Source organism: Pongo pygmaeus, chromosome 19 (genome assembly GCF_028885625.2).
Source record: "Pongo pygmaeus isolate AG05252 chromosome 19, NHGRI_mPonPyg2-v2.0_pri, whole genome shotgun sequence".
Taxonomy (NCBI): Eukaryota; Metazoa; Chordata; class Mammalia; order Primates; family Hominidae; genus Pongo; species Pongo pygmaeus.
Genome location: NC_072392.2, coordinates 59,047,264 through 59,068,587, shown reverse-complemented (window position 1 = coordinate 59,068,587; position 21,324 = coordinate 59,047,264). Strand labels below are relative to the sequence as shown.

At 39.7% G+C, this 21,324-nt stretch overlaps 1 protein-coding gene across 2 annotated transcripts in view; it reads left to right on the top strand.

The window, feature by feature from the left end:
* Window positions 1-21,324, top strand: part of CLTC (clathrin heavy chain) — a 77,883-nt gene that overhangs the window by 8,660 nt on the left and 47,899 nt on the right. For both annotated transcript variants that reach the window (XM_054459510.2, XM_054459509.2), the window contains exon 2: window positions 18,727-18,934. In XM_054459510.2, the coding sequence (XP_054315485.1) occupies window positions 18,727-18,934 (208 nt within the window). The remainder of the gene's footprint in view (window positions 1-18,726; window positions 18,935-21,324) is intronic.

Sequence of the window (21,324 nt, the reverse complement as noted above, 5' to 3'; positions counted from 1 at the left end):
GTGTTAGGATTACAGGTGTGAGCCTGTAATACATAGCGCCCGGCTATGTATATTTTATACTTAGAGCGTATATCAATTCAGACCCTATTTCATTGGAAATCCTGGTCCGTATTTAGAGTTCATAAAATTTACAGTTAGAAAGGCAGATTTGGGGCTGGGGCTAGTGGCTCATGCCTGTAAACTCAGCACTTTGTGAGCCAAGGTAGGAGCACTGTTTGAGCCCAGGAATTCGAGACCAGCCTGGGTAACAAGAGTTAAGACCTCGTCTCTATATTAAACAAACAAAAATGAAGAAAAAGGAAAGCAGATATGCAATACTTCAGTGATCCCAAACATACTTAAGTTTTCCAGTAATGGAATCACTTACTGGTTATTATTTAATTACTTTAAAATTATGGTAACCACATTTCAAGTGCTCATTATCGTATGTGAGTTGTGACTTGTGGTTACCATATTGGACAACACAGGTTAAGTCTAACCTCTTGCTTCTTTTTCTCTGGGAAATGGGCATACTTATCTCACAAAGTTATTATGAGGATCTGAGATCATGTATGTGAAAGTACTTTACGTAGCATTTTAGGAGCATTAATTATTGGCTAAATAATTTTTGTCCAGTACATTTTATTCACATATCTCAACCAATGACACAATATTCACTTGCAGATCCAGTGTTTTATGGTGTATAAGTATTTGGGGTTAGCGCATTTACCTAAGATTTGAGTACTTACTGCAAATCAGGAACTGTGTTAGACTCTAGGGACAAGGTGGTAAACAAGATGGACTACACCTTGCATTCATGCTTCCATTGATGAGTTGGCAAAGGCTGTACACTTGTCATTCCAACCATCGATGTTGTCTACTTGATTGTGGATCTTTTATGTATTTGAACATTTTTTATTGTGCACAATTTAATACAAATATTGATATGATACAAAGTCGATTACACTCTGAAACTGCCCCCCAAAAAGAAACTTTTAAATAAATCTTTTATTATGTTCCATGAGTCTCATTGTGTGCCACTGGTACATTTTAAATTAGGGTTCCTTGAACAGACATATTTGAAAAAAAAAACTTAATCATGTCGGATAAAATACCCATATGGAATGCCGGTCAGGCGATTGTTAGAGTTATTGTATGTGTCCTTTTTTAGGGTGGTAGTGTTGAAGTGAATCTTCTCACTTAGATGAGCAGTAGGTTCATAGCTGATATTTTAGTCCTGTATATTAGAATGAGGCTGTTTCTCTAAGTTCTTGCACTATATGCCATGCCAAAACTACTTCATGAAATAAACCTGTCTTCTGAGCCACAGCAAAGTTTACAGCTCTGGGTGTCTTGTCTTTGCTTCTTGGTCAAGTGCCTATGGCTAATGCTCTTAACTCAAAAGATGGCTGAAAGCTTGGACCTAAATGTGTTATGCAAAACCCATCTGTCAGACTTTTGTGAGTCTCTTCTTTTGTATTATTTCCTTAAATTAAGACATAATTCAAGATATTTTTGTCCTACTTTTTTTTTTTGGAGACAGGGTCTCACTCTGTTGCCCAGGCTGGAGTGCAGTGGCATGATCAAGGCTCACTGTAGCCTTGACCTCCCCGGGCTTAGGTGATCCTCCCACCTCCGCTCCCTAAATAGCTGGGACTACAGGCGTGCGCCACCAAACCCGGCTAATTTTTGTATTTTTTTGTAGAGTCGGGGTTTTGCCATGTTTCCCAGGATGGTCTCAAAATCCCAGGCTCAAGCAGTCCGCCTGCCACAGCTTCCCAAAGTGCTGGAATTACAAGTGTGAGACACCAAGCCTTGTCCTATTTTTGAGGCAATAACTATTCAAATCTTAATTGTCCTGAAATCTAATCCATAAAATCAAAATACATTGGCCATTATAGTTGTTTGAGCACCTATTACGTGCAAAGAACTGTATTAAATATTTAATGTTTATTATCTCATTTAATTAGCAAGAGAACCCTTGTGCTTAGGTCGGATTAGCCTTATTGTAGAGATTGGGCAACTGAAGTTCATAGTAGGTAACTTTCAGAGTCACACAGCTAGTGAGCAGTCAGACTTTTAATATTTGTTCTTTCATTTGGCTCATTGCCTCATTTGGTAAATGGTCTGTATCATTTGAATTGCAAAATGTACCACAATTGTTTGTATCTATGCTGTGATGTTCTTTGATTCTAGTAGTACTGTCATTTATCGGGAAATATTTTTTATATTATGAGAAAAGTAGGAGACAGCAAACTAACATCTGACTTTATGCCTTGAATGATTATTTAGCTGTATCTTTTTTAAGGACTTTATCCTATTTCCTATTGGAAAATTGTGCAGGATGATTGGGATCCGGTTAACTTGTAACCAGGATTGTCTGCATCCTTCTCATAAGACTGAACTTATCACACTTTTCTATAGACTTTTTCTTACTGAAAAGAATGAGTTTGTTCCAGTCTGAAGCCACTTGTGAAAGGAGGAAACTTCTGCTTTCTATTTTACTGTAAATTCATGTTTTTGTGTTTATAGCAAGATATAGAAGCTTGAACTCAAGGAAGGCAGTTGTGCATGAAAGGGATAGGAAAGGAAGGTGACAGTGGAATATATTTGCTCATTTTGAGTAGCATCATGGTAGAAAGGAAAATGGTTACAGACTTGTAGGGTTGTGCTTTGGAGGCACACTGCCAGTACTGTTAATACTTCTTGTTCCTAATCCTTAGGTAAATAAGGATTTTCTTTAAGTTCTGAAGTAAGACGGTTTTAAAGATTATTTCTGAAAGAATAGGAACCAGATCCATTAAAGCCGTATTTTGTCACATTAAAAAACTCTGCAGTGTGCTATTCTGGAAAATGTCTCAGATGTTTAATCTGGGCTTATCTATTATGTCAGGTTTTCAACTTGTCTCAACTTCCTCATTTATTAAAACAATATTTCCTGGCAATTTTAAAGTTAGACTACAGTATGTTTTTGTATTTGTAGTATAATATTTAGCCCCTTAACCCCTTACAGGCACTCGAATATTAGTTCTTCCCCTCCACCCTGGAAGAGTTTCCCTTTGTCCACTTGAGTTGAATATATGTGCCGTACTAAAGGAGAAAAACTACCATCTACCCAGTTATTGAAGCCAAGATCTTGAAGTTACACCAGACTCTCTAATTTCTCATTTTCTGCATCCATCGATTTCTGGAGTTCCTCAGTGATGCACACTGGGGGTCTCAGGGATGACAGTTTTTCATGACCCTAGGTTGAAACTGGGAGTCATAGAAGATGAAAAAACAAGAATTGGATTGGGAGTTGACTCTGTTGCCCAGGCTGGAGTACAGTGGTGCAATCTTGGTTCACTGCAACTTCCGCCTCCCAGGTTCAGGCAGTTCTCCTGCCTCAGCCTCCTGAATAGCTGGGACTACAGGGGCCCGCCACCATGCCTGGAGAATTTTTTTTGTATTTTTAGTAGAGACAGGGTTTCACCATGTTGGCCAGGCTGGTCTCAAACTCCAGACCTCAAATAATCTACCCTCCTTAGCTTCCCAAAGTGCTGGGATTACAGGCGTGAGCCACCGTGCCTGGCCAACTTGCATTTATTTCTGATTAGCTGCTCATTGAGAAAGGTGGCTTAAAAAAAAAAACCACCAAAGTGGACAGACTGAAGCTAAAGACTGTCAATATATATGCTCTGTTTGGCAAACAGCTGACTTTGGATAGATCTCATTATTTAAAGATGAATAATAAGGGGAAAAAAAACGAGTAGAGAGAACATGGTTTACAAAAACCCATCTCTTTCTCCAGTCTCTGCAATACTCTATATTTGGTCATATTGAACTATGAAAATCTAAGGCAGGTTTCTTTTTTTTTTTACCACAAATATCCTCAGGAAAGAGTCTCCTTATTAAAAGCCTTACTGAATCTCCATAGTATTGTGTCCTCTCACAGTTGCTTCTGTTTTGAGCACCAGAATGCTGTTTGGCAAAGGCTGCTGTAGGCTTGAAATCAACTGGATTAGTGAGAGACAAATTTTACACATCTAAAATTCTCCTGTGTATGGCCTCACAGTTGGAACTGTTGGATGTTATAAGCAGATGATTTAAATATCCCTTGAAAAGCAGTCCATTCGGGCATGTTTCTAGAGATCATAATTTTTTTTTTTTTTTTTTTTTGAGATGGAGTCTTGCTCTGTCGCCCAGGCTGGAGTACAGTGGCGCGATCTTGGCTCACTGCAATCTCTGCCTCCCGGGTTCGAGCGATTCTTCTGCCTCAGCCTCCCAAGTACCTGGGATTACAGGTGCCCGCCACCACGCCTGGCTGATTTTTGTAATTTTAGTAGAGATGGGGTTTCACCATGTTGTCCAGGCTGGTGTTGAACTCCTGACCTTGTGATCCACCTGCCTCGGCCTCCCAAAGTGCTGGGATTACAGGCGTGAGCCACCACACCCAGCCTAGAGATCATAATTTACATAGAAAGATAAGAGAAAAACAACTCTCCTGATAACGCAAATAGATTTGATGTTACAAAACTGCACCAGTATGATTGCTCTGTAATGGATTTTTGAAAAGCATTGTGAAATGGAGATGACTTTCCAGTGCTGATGTCAAAAATGCATATGCAGAGTTTAAATATAATTTTGTTTTGTGTGTTTTGTTTTGTTTTTTGAGACAGGGTCTTGCTCAGCCTCGACTTCCCAGGCTCCAGCCATCCTCTCACCTCAGCCTCCCAAGTAGCTGGGACTACAGGCGTGTGCCACCACACCCAGCCAATTTTTGTATTTTTTTGTAGAAATGGGCTTTGGCCATGTTGCCCAGGCTGGCCTCGAACTCCTGAGCCCAAGCAATCTGCCTGCCTCGGCCTCCCAAAGTGCTGGGATTACAGGTGGGAGCCACTGTGCCTGGCCTAATTTTATAATTTTAAATGTCTGTAAAGTAAGTGAAATGACTAGTTGAATTGTACATTAAATATATCTAATCTCTAAGAGTTTATAATGGAAAGGGATCAAAACTTTTTCAATTGAGATAAAATTCACATAACAAAATTAACCATTTTAAAGTGAACAATTTAGTGGTATTTAGTGCATTCACAGTGTCGTGCAGCCAACACCTGTATCTAGTTCCAAGACATTTTCATCTCCCCAAAAGGAAACCCCATACACGTGAAGCAGTCCCTCTCCCATCCCCTTCCTCCCATCCCCTGGCAACTGCTAATTTGCTTTTTGTCTCTATGGATTTACCTGTTCTGGATATTTCACATAAATGGAATTATACAATAAGTGACTGTTTGTTTCTAACTTCTTTCACTAAGTATCCATGTTATAGCATATATCAGACTTCATTCCTTTATGGCTGAATAATACTTCAGTGAATGGATATATCAACATTTTATTTGTCCTTTCATCAGTTGGTGGACATTTGGGTTCTTTCTACCTTTTGGCTATTGTGACTAGTGGTGTTGCAAACATTCATGTACAAGTATTTGTTTGAATGCCTGTTGTCAGTTCTTCTAGATATATACTTAGAAGTGGAATTGCTGGGTCATATGGTAATTTCTCTGTTTCAACTTTTTGAGAGACCACGAAACTGTTTTCCACAGTGGTGGCACCCTTTGACATGCCCACTAGAAATATATGAGAGTTCCATTTTCTTCACATCTTCTGACAGCTTTTTGGGGTGTTGGGATGATTCGTCTAATTGGGAAAATAAGTACCTTATTTGGGCCTATGTGGTATTTTTAATTCTGTGTGTCCGCTCCCAAACTCTGTAGCCCTGCCCTCCCTTATATTGTGTATCCTGTTTTAGATTGTTTCCGTTTCTTCTGAGACACTGCATATACCCCTACATGTATCTGTGCTAGGCATACATCCCTGTAACTTCATGGCATTTTTGTAATTGCTGTGTACCTGTTATGTATACTGAGTGGAAGGGAGTGTCTCATTTGCTGTAGAACTCTGTGCATTAGTGTAGTGTCTGGCACACAGTAGCTGCTCAGGCATTTTTTAAGTATATGATTATTGGGAAAACTACAGAGCTAGGGAGAGATCTGAAGAAATACTAGAAATTTTTTTCTGCAAAGAAAACTTTAGAAAATTGTTGACATCATCTGTGGCATGCGGCAAAAGTTGATGTAAAAGGAACAGAAAGACCTATGGAGATAATGGGATGCAATAACATAAAACATACAGAAACAATTGGTTTTGAAATCAGTTAAGAGCAGAACTGGAATTCATACTCTGTGGAATGAATCAGCAATGTGGAAGGAGTAATAAGATTTTTTTTAAAGATTTTGAATTTAGGCTGGGTGCAGTGGCTCACGCCTGTAACCCCATCACTTTGGGAGGCCAGAGTAGGTGGATTGCTTCAACCCAGGCATTCGAGACTAGCCTGGACAGCATGGCAAAACCCTATCTCTACAAAAAATAAAAAATTAGCCGGGTGTGGTGGCATGCGCCTGTAGTCCCATCTACTTGGGAGGCTGAGGTGGATGGATCACCTGAGCCTGGGAAGTCGAGGTTGCAGTAGGCCGAAGTCATGCCACTGCACTCAAACCTCGCGGACAGAGTGAGACCCTATCTCAAAAAAAAAAAAAAAAAAAAGATTTTAATTTAGAAGTAAATCCCAGAATTAAGTAAAAGTGGTGTGTGTGTGTTTGTGTGTGTGACAGAATACATTACAAATTTAAGAATTTTAGAAACTGGGCCAGGCGTGGTGGCTCACGCCTGTAATCCCAGTACTTTGGGAGGCTGAGGCGGGCGGATCACGAGGTCAGTAGATCGAGACCATCCTGGCTAACATGGTGAAACCCCGTCTCCACTAAAAATACAAAAAATTAGCCAGGCGCAGTGGCGGGTGCCTGTAGTCCCAGCTACTCGGGAGGCTGAGGCAGGAGAATGGCGTGAACCCAGGAGGCGGAGCTTGCAGTGAATCAAGATCAGGCCACTGCACTCCAGCGTGGGTGAAAGAGCGAGACTCCGTCTCAAAAAAAAAAAAAAAAAAAAAAAAGGATTTTAGAAACCAAAATAATTGGAATGGAAGCTTTTTTCAATAAAAGAAAACTTCTGTAATTTGAAAGAACCAAAATTAAAAGGGCTTAGTGTTTGGAACAGGCTTGAGGAAGTTGTAATACCATGAATTTAAAAAAACAAAACAAAACAAACTCGGGAGGCCAAGGCACAAGAATTGCTTGAACCCAGGAGCAGGAGGTTGCAGTGAGCCGAGATTGCACCACTGCATGCCAGTCTGTGCGACAGAGTGAGACTCTGTCTCAAAAACAAAAAAAAAATCCCCAAAACTATAAGCATCTAGGGCACATCCTCTTCCTGACCAAAAAAATCAAAGTAATATTAGTTTTTTAACCCTGAATTTTAGATAGTGAAGCAGTGTCTATAGTTTTTGAGATGAAAAGTGTCTTCACTTGTTTTTAGAAGACATGAATCACAGTTTGAACCCCCAAAGAGCCTCTGAGAACCTAAAACCTGTTTTTTCTCCTACAGGTTGTTTCCTCACTAGTAATGACAAAGTTACAGTCTTAGCACAAAAGGGACAGTTTCACACAAAAATTGTACTTAAAATATTGAGTTTGTGTTAAGTTGCTAAATAATGGATGCTCAATATGTATTAATTGAAAGCAAATCATGGTGGTTGTCATTTTAATCATTTTAATGTCATTTTGAACTCCCTGAATTTGTTAATATTAAATCATTTTGAGATAATCTGTAACTCCTCATGCTGATTGTTAGTTATTTCATTCACTCATTTGAAAACAGTATTTGTGGCATTTAAGCTCACAGGAAAACACTCCAGGCTGGGTGCAGTGGCTCACTCCTATAATCCCAATACTTTGGGAGGCCAAGGTGGGTGGATCACTTGAGATCAGGAGTTTGAGACCAGCCTGGCCAACATGGTGAAACCCCGTCTCTACTGAAAAAACACAAAAATTAGCCGGCGTGGTGGTGCATGCCTGTAGTCCCAGCTACTCAGGAGGTTCAGGCAGGAGAATGGCTTGAACCCGGGAGGCAGAGGTTGTGGTAAGCTGAGATCGTGCCATTGCACTCCAGCCTGGGCAACAGAGCGAGATTCCATCTCAAAAAAAGAAAAAATATACTCTAGTGACTCAATTGTAAAATAAAATGGTTCTAGTCTTATAACTTGTAGCACCTGGTAGACTGAGTGTGCTTTAAATGATTGATCTAACTAGAATAATATGGGATAGAGCATAATGTCTAATTTCCTGGCAGGTCCCTCAGTATAGGGTAGAAAGATACATGAATATGTACAATAGCGATGGGGTTGACAGAATGTAACACTAGGCTCCCACTTAAATGTACATTTTGTGAAGTTGATGGGAAGTTGTGTCATAGAATGAAGTTTATCAAGGATCTTTATAACTTGAATATTAAGGAGACTGTCCAAATGTTTTATTCATATCAGGAAACCAAGCCTTTAATGTCTGCCTGGTTACATTCATTTATAACATCCTTTATGCTAAGTCAGCAAGAAGTATTATATGTATTTTTTGAGATGGGGTCTTGCTCTGTCACCCAGGCTGAAGTGCAGGGGTGCAGTCACAGCTCACTGCAGCCTCTGCCTCCTGGACTCAAACAATCGTCCCACCTCAGCCTGCCAACTAGCTAGAACTACAGGTGCACACCACCACGCCTGGCCAGTTTTTTTATTTTTTGTAGGGACAGGGTCTCGCCATATTGCCCAGGCTGGTCTTGAACACCTGGGCTCGAGAGGTCCTCCCACTTTGGCCTGCAAAAGTGCTGGGATTACAGGCATGAGCCACTGCGTCTGGACTTGAACCCTCAAAGTAAGCCCATCTGGTAGGTTTGGATGTATTCTGCACAACTTCTCACCGCTGCCATTGAATGTAGCTATGGTAGTAGCATTTGGTTGTTTTGTGCTGCTGAATTGCATTTATACGGGGGGGCATAATCTTGGTAAGTCATATCCATCTCCAAGATTTGGGGCATAAAAACTCCTGTATTTCCCTGCAGCTTGGTTAACATTGGCCTAATTGATCTGATATCATCTAATTATTGGATTATTTTTTAAGAATGCATTAAATATAAAGTTTTTGAAAATTTCCAATCAGCAGTTGATTACAAGTAGGAAAAATTCTTTGAGTCTCCTGGTAGTTTACCAAAGCTAATAATAGTCTGACAACCTTTCTCCAACTGTGGTTGCTTCCTGAATATATTGCTTAAATTTGGAGTTTGTGACCAGAATCAAAAATTCTAAGAGACAGTGATTCTCTCAAAGGCTAACATGGAGTAGAAAAAAACTGTATGTTTAAATATGGGGACAGCAAGGGTTAAAGGCATTTTTATTTGTTGCTTGAAATCTGTGGAGCCTACAGAAAACAGTGGTTGGTATCCTGTTGATGGAAGAACTAAAGGAATGCTGCATTCTCAGCATTTCTTATTTCCTGTAGAATACAGCAACTGCAGTTTTTATTTGACATTCTGCTAGTTTCCAGGAAGGGCTCAATGAAGTGACTGCTGTCAGCATCTTTTTTCACTGTGATTGATACTAGAGAAGGTAGAGGATGTTTAGGAGCTTTTAAAGGAAATTATGCTTAGTGAAATACTTGGGTTAGGAAGTTAACCAAATCTTTAAGTACTGACTTAAAAATACTTGTATTGAGAGATGAATGGTATCAGAATGATATACAAGTATCAGCAGGTCTCTCAGATTGTTGACCTATTAACTCTATAGTGGTAACACTTCTGAAGTCCTTGGTAAGATACAAGATTCATTTGCAGAAAATAGCTCCATCTGAAAAACAGTAGCTCATACATACTTCCTTTACATTTTCCCTATTCAGATGAAACAAGGAGGATCTGGAAAATGTGAAGCCAAGCAATAATTGTGAAACATAAGTCCTTAGTAATGCTGTCATAAACCGGTTTTCATGTAGTTTGATTTTCAGCTGATATAGCTGGTAAATGAGTTATATTACAAGTCTATGATTCATTAGGAAGCAAACTCCTTAGGTATACTTACAGAGAAGCCAATTTCAAATGAGTTTATTCTTAACTAATCAGATGTGAGAACTGCTGGTTGAAATTAGTAGGCTCAAAGCAAACCTATTACTCCTTTAATTATGTGGTGTCTGTAGGCACAAACAGATAGATTGTGAATGATTGCTGAGAGTGTGCCTTGGTGCTAATGGAGAGTTGTCTTTAGATAGTTTAAGAATTGGGCCTTGAAAAAATTATGGTTTTATTTGGTTGTATGTCTTAAGCTAACATTTTCTGCCTTTCTTAAGGTATATAGTATTGAATTAAATATATTAATAGGACCATGGCCTCTTTGGTCCTCTTAACAATATTTTCATAGTTTGATCACTAATATATTCTGTTAAGATGCTCATACAACACCATTAAGTTTCCTGATTCCTTGATGTATCAGGGTTTCCCCATTCTGTCTTGAGGAGCACGTGAACAAAGCAAATTGGCCCAGGTAAGGTTTGAGTATATAACAGTAGCATGATGCTAAAACCAGTCTGTTTAAGAACAGTCTATATCGGCCAGGTGTGGTGGCTCATACCTGTAATCCCAGCACTTTGGGAGGCCGAGGCAGGCAGATCACCTGAGGTCGGGAGTTCGAGACCAGCCTGAGCTACTCCGGAGGCTGAGGCAGGAGAATGGCTTGAACCCAGGAGGTGGAGGTTGCTGTGAGTCGAGATCATGCCATTGCACTCCAGCCTAGGCAACAAGAGCGAAACTACATCTCAAAAAAAAAAAAAAGAACGGTCTATATCATAATACCATAGTCCCAGAACTAGAAGTTCATCAAATAATGGAGTGCTCTGTGCTCCCACACTAAGTGCTTGATGTGTGTTAAATCACCTTAACCTTTCATGGAGCACCTAGGCATGCTTCTTTGCTCCCTCTCAAGTAAGGATGGATACTTTTTTTCCCTTTCCATTTTCCATATTTACAATCAAATGGAGTATATTTTCAAAACCAAGACAGGAAAAACAAAGTTTAAACCATTAAACACTGATGAGCATTCAACGTAGATTTCTGAGTCTCACTGCTGATGTGTTTTTTATTTTTATTTTTTATTTTTTTTGGAGACAGAGTCTTGTTCTGTCGCCCAGGCTGGAGTGCAGTGGCGCGATCTCAGCTCACTGCAACCTCTGCTTCCCTTGTTGCCCAGGCTGGTCTCAAACCGAACTCCTGGCCTCAAGCTATCCTCCCACCTCAACCTCCAAAGCACTGGGATTACAGGTGTGAACCACCATACCCAGTCTTGTATTTGCTTGTATTTGTTTCTTTTGCTTAAACATTTTAAATAAAGTCAGGCTATCGTATTTTACCTGTAAATACTTCAGCTTGCATCTTTAGAAAATAAGGACATTTTCTTTCTTTTTTTTTCTTTTTGAGATGGAGTTTCACTCTTGTTGCCCAGACTGGAGTGCAATGGCATGATCTTGGCTCACTGCAGCCTCTGCCTCCCGGGCTCAAGCAATTCTTCTGCCTCAGTCTCCTGAGTAGCTGGGATTACAGGTGCCCACCACCATGCCCGGCTAATTTTTTTTTTTTTTTTTTTTTTTTTGTATTTTTAGTAGAGATGGGGTTTCGCCATATTGGCCAGGTTGGTCTTGAACTCTTGGCCTCAGGTAATCCACCCACCTCAGCCTCCCAAAGTGCTGGGATTACAGGAATGAGCCACCGTACCTGGCCAGGACATTTTCTTATAATCATAATATTATTTATAGCTCCCTGATATTTAAGAACAATATCAGAAAACCAGTCTATATTCATATTTTCCTCATTGTCCCTAAATGTTGTTTGGTTTAAATCAGAATCCAAGAAAGCTCATGCTGCTTTCAGTTATGTCTCTGAAGTTTCTTTTCTTTTTTTTGAGACGGAGTCTTGCTCTGTCGCCCAGGCTGGAGTGCAGTGGCACGATCTCGGCTCACTGCAAGCTCCGCCTCCTGGGTTCACGCCATTCTCCTGCCTCAGCATCCCGAGTAGCTGGGACTACAGGCGCCCGTCACCACACCCGGCTAATTTTTTGTATTTTTAGTAGAGATGGGGTTTCACTGTGTTAGCCAGGATGGTCTCAATCTCCTGACCTCATGATCCACCCGCCTCGGCCTCCCAAAGTGCTGGGATTACAGGCATAAGCCATCGCGCCCAGCCTGAAGTTTCTTAAAAAAAAAAAAAAATTTCTTTTTTTTAGCCAGGCACAGTGACTCATGCCTGTAATCCCAGCACTTTGGGAGGCTGAGGCAGGAGGATCCCTTAAGCCCAGGAGTTGAATACCAGACTGGGAAACAAAGTGCTACCTATCTCTACAAAAAAAAAAAAAAAAAAATTAGCTGGGCATGGTGGCGTATGGGTGGTACCATCTATTTGGAAGGCTAATCTATTATCAGTAGTTAAAAGAAATTCACACCCAGAGTTTCAGCCAACCTATGGACAGCTGAATTAAGCAGCCCAGGAGGTTGAAGCTGCAGTGACCCATGATTGTGCCACTGAATTCCACCCTGGGCCACAGAGCAAGACCCTGTATGAGAAAAAAAAGAATTGGAAGTCCTAAAGTGTAATTTCCTTTTCTCCTCACTTCCCCAACAAAAATAAACTTTAAAAAAAAAGGCATTTCATAGTGTCTGAGGCAGTTAAGCACCCAGAGACCAATAATCTAGTATCAGTAGTTGAAAGAAATTCACACCCAGAGTTTCAGCCAACCTATGGACAGCTGAATTAAGCAGATAATAAAATGCAAATGCAAAAAACCTAACCTTGAGCTGGCTTAAAGTACTGATACGTTGTATGTATTAATAGTTAATATCAGTGAGCTCTGGATTGCTTGATCCCAGGAGTTTTAAGGATACAGTGAGCTATGATCACATCACTGCACTCCAGCTTGGGTGACAGAGCGAGACCCTATCTCTTGCACTCCAGCTTGGGTGACAGAGCAAGACCCTGTCTTTTAAAAAAAACAAAAGGCAATATCTGTTGAGCTGTTAGATGGCAGGCATTGTTCTTTGCATTCACATTAAATCTTCACACCTCTGAGATAGATACTGTCATCTCAAATGTTTCATATGAGAAAATATAAACACAGCCTGTGTTCTCTAGATCGGTGGTCCACAGCCTTTTTGGCACCAGGGACCAGTTTTGTGGAAGACAATTTTTCCACCGGTTGGGGGTGGGAGTGGGGGTGGGATGGTCTCAGATGAAATTGTTTCACCTCAGATCACAAGGCATTCGTTAGATTCTCATAAGGAGTGAGCAACCTAGATCCCTCGCTTGCACAGTTCACAATAGGGTTCGCGTGCCTATGAGAATCTAATGCTGCAGCTGAAATGACAGGAGGTAGAGCTCAAGTGGTCATGTCTGCTCATTGGCTGCTCACCTTCTTCTGTGTGGCCCAGTTGCTAACGGGATACTGGTCTGCAGCCTGTGGTTCGGGACCCCTGCTCTAGATTATGGGGAAGCCGAAGTACTATTTTCTCATTATAAAAACAGAATCCTACCTTTTACTCCCCACCTCCCCCTGTTAATGGAAGTTGGAATGGAGAAGGAAGGAGATGCCAGGGAAAGGAAGCATTTTAAAATCATTTATAACATGTAACTCCAGGGTACTTCAGAGTTTTAAAGAATAAATAGGGAATAAATTTGTTTAATTGCCTTTTTAGATCCAGGTTTAGGTGTCAAGTCCTAAAGTAGTGCCACTTGCAGACCAAAATCGAATCTGGAAACCAAATGAGTACAAAGTTTGGGTGCTTTTCTGTAAAAACAAGGAAGCAGTTTATTTGTATACTTTTGTGTCTTGTGCCATTCTGTTGGAAAAGGGCGGAGGAAATACATACTTTCATATGCTACAGGATAACTCTGAAATGCAAAAGTATCTCTAATTGCTTAGGGGAGAAGGATATTACTGGAAAGAAGGGGTGGGTGGCTTTTCATAGTATAACCTTTTGTAAGATTTTAGTGCTTTACTGTATGCACATGATAACTATTCAAAAAAACAAGCCCCTTTTTTTGGACCCAGTTTATTGACTCCATATTCTTACAACAGCAAAATAAAAATTCTTTTAAGTTAAAAAAAACTTTATCATAGGAATTTCCAAGCATATGTTAAAATAGGATATCTCCAGCTTCAACACTAATGGCATTTTGCAGATTGAGAGGATAATAAAATGTAGCTGTCGTTTGGATACTACATGTATCTAGATATACTACATGTATTTCAGATATGTCCTCTGAAAATACCTGCAAGTTTATAGAGAATGTTGTATATGTCCTTTGACTTTATCCGTGCTTAGTTCCATAGTGTATAATTCAGTTTCTGGCTGGGTACAGTGGTTCATACCTGTAATCCCAACACTGGGAGGTCGAGGTGGGAGGATTACTTGAGCCCAGGAGTTCGAGACCAGCCTGGGTAACATAGGGAGAACCTGTCTCTTAAAAAAAAAAAAAAAAAAAAAAAATTAGCCAGGCATGGTGGCGCCTGTAGTTTCAGGTACTGAGGAGGCTGAGGTAGGAAGATCACTTGAGCCCGAGCCTGGGAGGTTGAGGCTGCAGTGGTACCACTGCACTCCAGCCTGGGCAACAGGGCAAGACCCTGTCTCAATAAATAAAGAATAAAAATACAATTCAGTTTCTGTGGTATAGCTTATATGCCATCACATCTTTATAACTGACTGAGAATACTTTATGGTTACTATGTGCTATTTTGAAAATAAAACCTGTTTAAAAATGTTGCATTTTATAAGTTTTAATCTATATTGATATTACTAGACATAGTTATATAGTTTGGCAACCCTGTTACATGCTCCTACTGTAAGGGTATACCTAAACCAGACAATCTTACCTACCTTATTTGACGAGGTGGAAGCAAATTTAACCTTCTGTTAGCCAATAGGAATAGGTCACTTGAAGTTCCTGTCTTTTTTTTTTTTTTTAACCGAAGTCTTGCTCTGTCACTCAGGCTGGAGTGCAGTAGGGCGATCTTTGGCTCACTGCAACCTCCGCCTCCCGGGTTCAAGCGATTCTCCTGCCTCAGCCTCCGGAGTAGCTGGGACTACAGGTGTGTGCCACCATGGGCCCAGCTAATATTTTGTATTTTTAGTAGAAACGGGGTTTCACTGTGTTAGCCAGGATGGTCTTGATCTCCTGTCCTCGTGATCCACCCCCACTTGGCCTCCCAAAGTGCTGGGATTACAGGCATGAGCCACCATGCCCAGCCAAAGTTCCTGTCTTTTTTTCCTAACAAGTAGGAAGGCTATTTAGGAAGGAGCAGGGTCCTGTTCAGTTATGCAAATGACCACCACTTTAGTGTGCTTTTTAATATGTTTAAACATGTGTCATTATTAAGAATTTGACACGGCTGGGCACGGTGGCTCATGCCTGTAATCTCAGCACTTTGGGAGGCCAAGGCGGGTGGAACATGAGGTCAAGAGATCGAGACCATTCTGGCCAACGTGGTCAAACCCCATCTATACTAAAAATACAAAAATTAGCTGAACGTGGTGGTGCACGCCTGTAGTCCCAGCTACTTGGGAGGCTGAGGCAGGAGAATTGCTTGAACCAGGGAGGTAGAGGTTGCAGTGAGCCGAGATCATGCCACTGCATTCCAGTCTGGTGACAGAGCGAGACTCGGTTTCCAAAAAAAAAAAAAAAAAAAAAAAACTTGCAACTTCAGAATTATGTTCATGTTTGCTGGTGTTTTAACTCAAACTGGGACATAAATCCTAGGGAAGTAACCCATATCACTGTTGTTCTAATAACTGCATTCATAGTAGAATAACACTACATTCACTAGTAGAGGTTGAGGGAGAGAGGAAAAGAAGGAATTACAGGTTACAGGCTACTTTTCTGTTCTTGTCTAGACTGAGGCTGACTGACTTGTCTAGACTGAGGCTGACTGACTTGTCTAGACTGAGGCTGAGGCAGGTGGACCATGAGGTCAGGAGATCGAGACCATCCTGGCCAACATGGTGAAACTCCATTTCTACTAAAATACAAAAAATTAGCCGGGTGTGTTGGCGCACTCCTGTAGTCCCAGCTACTCGGGAGGCTGAGGCAGGAGAATCACTTGAACCTAGGAGGCAGAGGTTGCAGTGAGCTGAGATCGAGCCACTGTACTCCAGCCTGGCTGGTGACAGAGCAAGACTCCATCTCAAAAAAAAAAGTTTGTCACTTGCCTCCTGTTTAATTTTGCGTTTTTTAAATAAAGTATATGTATTACACATGGACTATTTTGATTAGTACCAATACATTCCTGAAGGAGATCAAAGATATATATGCATAGCTCTCTTGGTAGCATATGTTTAATGAGAAAGTAATATAAGGATTACATAGATTAGGGTTGCAGGCAATTCTGTCCCTTTAAAGCCAGATCTTTTATTTACTTATTTTTTAAAGTTTTTGTAGTGATGAAGTCTCATTATGTTGCCCAGGCTGGTATCAAACTCCTGGGCTCAAGTGATCCTCTCATCTCAGCCTCCCAAAGTGCTGGGATTATAGGTGTGAACCAAGGTGCCAGGCCAAATCTTTGTTTTTTTCTAGAAGTAAAACACCTTGAGGCTGAAGGTCATTGCTAACTGATGCAGCATGTTTTTCTTACTGCTTTTTTTCTGGAGATCTAACAAGGAATTGGAAACACAGGTTTTTGACTTTCCCTTTTCCTCCTCATTGTTTTCTGATAGTGTTTTCTTAAAGTCATCTTCCACCTGCCTCTGAAGTTGAGAAGTAGGAGGGAATCTGTTAGAATCACTTGGGCTTCAGTTAGTAGTATCTGTGGTTTGCTTCCTTTTGTGGTTTTGAATTTAATTTCACTATTTGACTAACACTATTTTTACTCCTACTTCCTCAAACACTGTGGGACTTAAGCTGTGACAGGTGAAACTCAGTGCCTTAGATGAAGGCTTGGTAGAGACTTAGAAACAGAATTCTTACAGGGTAGCTTAGGATTCTTACAGGATAACTTATTGCTTTTAGGTATATAGCTCTATGAACTTTATGAGCCCACTGGAATGTTTTCTCCAATTATTGGAAAGGCTAATTATCAATTAAACTTAAGGAGTCTGAGGACCCTCTACTCAGAAAAATAGATGTGAGATCCTGTCTCAAAAGAAAAGTTAAAGTCAGGAAGAAGTTAAAATTAATGGTTTATAAGGCTTTACTATAACTAAATACATTATAAGTTACATACTTTAAAGCTAGTGTATTTGCCTTGCATTACAGCATATACTTGAGCTTGTAAAGCAGGTTAATATTCTACTTTATTACGATGTTTGTATTAATGGTTAGAGAGTTGTTTGACTTCTTGCCCCTATATTCAGTGACTGAGTTACTGTAACTACACTTTATAACTGAGTTATAACACTTATAACTTAATACCAGTAGTAATTGAGATAGAAGAGTGAAGAGAAAGTAAAATGTAGCCTTGTAGTCTTATGTTATATCTTACTCAGAGCCTGGCCTGGTTATGTTTAAGCACTATTAGCAGAAGAGTTTGAGAAGAGAATTGAAATAAAATACAGTTAACTTGGCTGGTTTAGTCTGTAAGATAATAGTGACAGTGGTGGTGTCTGTGGAGGAGAATTGTATTGCTAGAGGACAAGGGTGACAGAAAGACTTGCTTTTTTTTTCCATGCTTTTTCTTTTCTGGGGTGTGTGTGTGTGTGTATTTTGTACCATGTGAATTTATTATATTACCCTTGGAGGAAAGGGGGATAAAACTAGTCTGGCCAAGGCTAATAAAATAAAGCCTCCATGTAGCTTCTTTTAGTAGGACTTAATCTGTTACACCATAGTTAGTCACCCAGAGTATTAATAACCCACTGTGGTAGAGATTTCTTCCTAGTAACAAGTGACTTTTGTTCTTACATACTTAATTGGTTCGCAAAGACCTACCATCTGTAGATTCACTGTATTTGTTTAGCAGATACTTCAGTATTTTCTGAGTACACAAAGCAAATCTAATTCCATTATTTTCCTTGTTAAAATCCTTAAGTAGCTCCCTTTGCATGTAGAATAAACTCAGGATTCTTACTGAGGTATGTTTAGCTTGTCGGTCTGGCCCTTGCTTATCCCTCTAACCTTAATTGTGTACTCCCTCAAGCCTATAGTGTTACAGAAGTACTTGTAGTTCCGTTAGCCAACCACACTTTTACATCTCTGTGCTTTACCACACGCTCTTTCTGTTGAGAATTCTCTCGCCTGCCTCCTTTGAACACATTGCTTTAGCTATGTAGCCTTTGACAAGATCCCTCTTACATATCTTTGTTTTGGCACTTTTTGCACAGAATTAGAACTTGTTTGCTCTTGCTATTCAAGTTCCTTTATTTAGATCAAGAACTCTGACATTTTAAATTTTTTATGCTTGTAACTTAATTTTTCAGCTTCTTGAAGCGTGAACAAATAACTGCTACATGTTAAGGGGGGTAAGAGAGGACTGGTCCAATAGTTCCAAGGTCTTAAAATAAATCAAGAAACTCAATTACTTCAAATCCCTTGAACTATGCATGCTACCTTGCAGATGTTGCTCTTTCCTTTAACTTCATCTGTATTTGTTCTACCTCTTATTTGAAACAGTTGAATGCCATGTTTGTTCGAAGAAGAGAAGGTCCAATACTTGGCTATTAATAGTCTCTCTTTAATTAACATAATGTAGATGTTATTGTGACCTTGAAGCATTAATGTTAAGTGAGGATTTGTGTTGATGAGCATATATGAATGTCAAGTCTTTGGAATCCACTTGGTAACATAGTTTATTATTATTTTTTCTAGCTCCAGAACCTGGGTATCAACCCAGCAAACATTGGCTTCAGTACCCTGACTATGGAGTCTGACAAATTCATCTGCATTAGAGAAAAAGTAGGAGAGCAGGCCCAGGTGGTAATCATTGATATGAATGACCCAAGTAATCCAATTCGAAGACCAATTTCAGCAGACAGCGCCATCATGAATCCAGCTAGCAAAGTAATTGCACTGAAAGGTATAAAAGAATGTGGGTTTTCCTTAAAACTCTTCGTATGTTTTTGGTTTTTTTTTGTTTGTTTGTTTGTTTTTGAGATGGAGTTTTACTCTTGTTGCCCAGGCTGGAGTGCAATGGCACGATCTTGGCTCACTGCAAGTTCCGCCTCCCAGGTTCAAGTGATTCTCTTGCCTCAGCCTCCCGAGTTGCTGGAATTACAGGTGCCTGCCACCACACCCAGCTAGTTTTTTTGTATTTTTAGTAGAGATGGGGTTTCACTATGTTGTCCAGGCTGGTCTCAAACTCCTGACCTCATGATCTACCTGCCTCGGCCTACCAGAATGCTGAGATTACAGGCGTGAGCCACCACGCCCAGCCAACTCTTCCTATGTATTTATGCAAGTACAATAACTAGGGTTTTCCTTTTTAAGTATATTGATTAAGTTTGGTTAAAGAAAATAGATCTGCTAATACTGAACTTGATTTAAACCACTTTAATTACTTTTACTTGGAATGTATCTGTGGAATGTCTTAACATATATCTACTTAGAATAATTTTAAGTTTTAGAATAAATGCATTTAAATTTTGTATCTGGTATAAGACTGTGCTAAACATATCTCTCTACAGAGGAAAGAAATTAGTGATTCATATTCTGGAATAGAACATACTTTACTAATATTAGCACCTAAATATTGCAGAATTTTGTTATGATGATAAACTTGCCTTTGATTCTGTGCTTTTTTTTTATACTTCGGGCTTGTGTTTCACTTAGATTATTGGGTTCTAGAAATGGCTTGAATTTACAGTGATTGTTTAAAGTGTGTTTGTATTTAGGTGGATATTAAAGCTCTTGAGTGAAGGGTATTTGAGTTTATTCAGACTAACTTTTTAATTGTCCCAACAAGGGAACTGTGCAGCTTAAGTCTAAACAGAGTTCAAATCTTAGACTGTCACGGAAGCTGTATTCCTTTGAACTTTAGAATGAGACTAATTGACGCTTTAAAACAGATGTTTTTAAGAGGGCTCGGTGACAAACTGACTCTTAAAAAGGCATTCGATTGCCTATTTTTTGCTTTGTTTTTCATTTTGATAGAAGAAAGAAGAGTTCAAGTTCCCAGTAATTTCTTGATATATTTGTGGCTAAGTTATTAGAGGTGCTGAACTTTGACTTTTCTATACATGATTTAAACTTTGTATATAGTAATAATACTAGTTGGAGAGTAAATAGGGTTGGGTAGGACTAGCATATTCAAACAAATAAGTCACTATGACATATCTAAGATAGGCGCTCATCTCATCTCGAGGAAAAATGGTCCAGCTTTCACATAGGACCAGATGTTTTGTGACAGTAAGTGTTTTACTTCTATTACTTCTATTTAGGGTATTAAGCTTCCTTCAGACTCTTTAAAGAATTTAAATTCAGGTCCTTAGCAATTCCCATGCCTCTCTATTGAAAGGCCATCATTTTAATTTTGCCAAAATTCTTTTCTATTTTTAATGTTATTATTATCTTATCACGTTTCTTAATGCTTTCTTATGTGTGCAGATGGTGAGTTATCTTAAATTAGATTGTATTAGTTATTGTCCTGTTCTATAAAAAGAATAAATTGAAAAGATTTTCGGAGCATTGTACAATAGCATCATAGATTTGTCCCTATACGTCTGCACTATGGAGTCAAGCTGTCATCCCTTGTCCCCCTCCCCAAACCACCCCACTTATGTATATACTCCAACCCCTAATAATCTGGGGGTTGAGGAAGGCAGCAAAGGAAAGTAAGTCATTCCAAAATACTGCTTCCCTCTGAAGCCAGTTTTGAACCCCTTGGCTTCTTTTTATAAACAGGACTGTAACTCTCACAATTTTTCAAGTCTGGTTGTGGTTTACATACTGTGTGGGATGGGAATAACATTCTTCATTTTATGAAAGAAATTTTTGCACATGTGGTAAGGAGGGTGGTAGTACAAAGCTGTATGTTTTGCCCCCCTTCTTTGTCCCCCCAGCACCTGAGTCTTAAAATTTTGGTCCTTCAGGAGCCAGTTTCTCTGTGTCTCAGGAATGGTGTTTTTCTTAGTCTTTAAAGACTAATCTTGATAGCCTAGTGATAGTTGTAGGCTTTGGCCTCTATTAATTTATACCAAATCACATTTTGAACTGATGGATTTCAAATTACAAGTACAAGCCTTTGCATCTGACTCAGTGGACTCTTAACACTCAAGGCAAATTTCATCCTTTTTTAACTAAATGCTTGCTTTCTTAATTGGATGAAGCTTGAACTTTGTTCTTATCTCCAGTATATTAACAACATCTGAAACTATCCTCTTCCTTTGTCTCCCTCTCCTTTCCTCCAGCACCTCTACCTTCCCTTTGTTATCTTAAGCCAGTCAAATATAGCAGGCACTTCTCTTATGT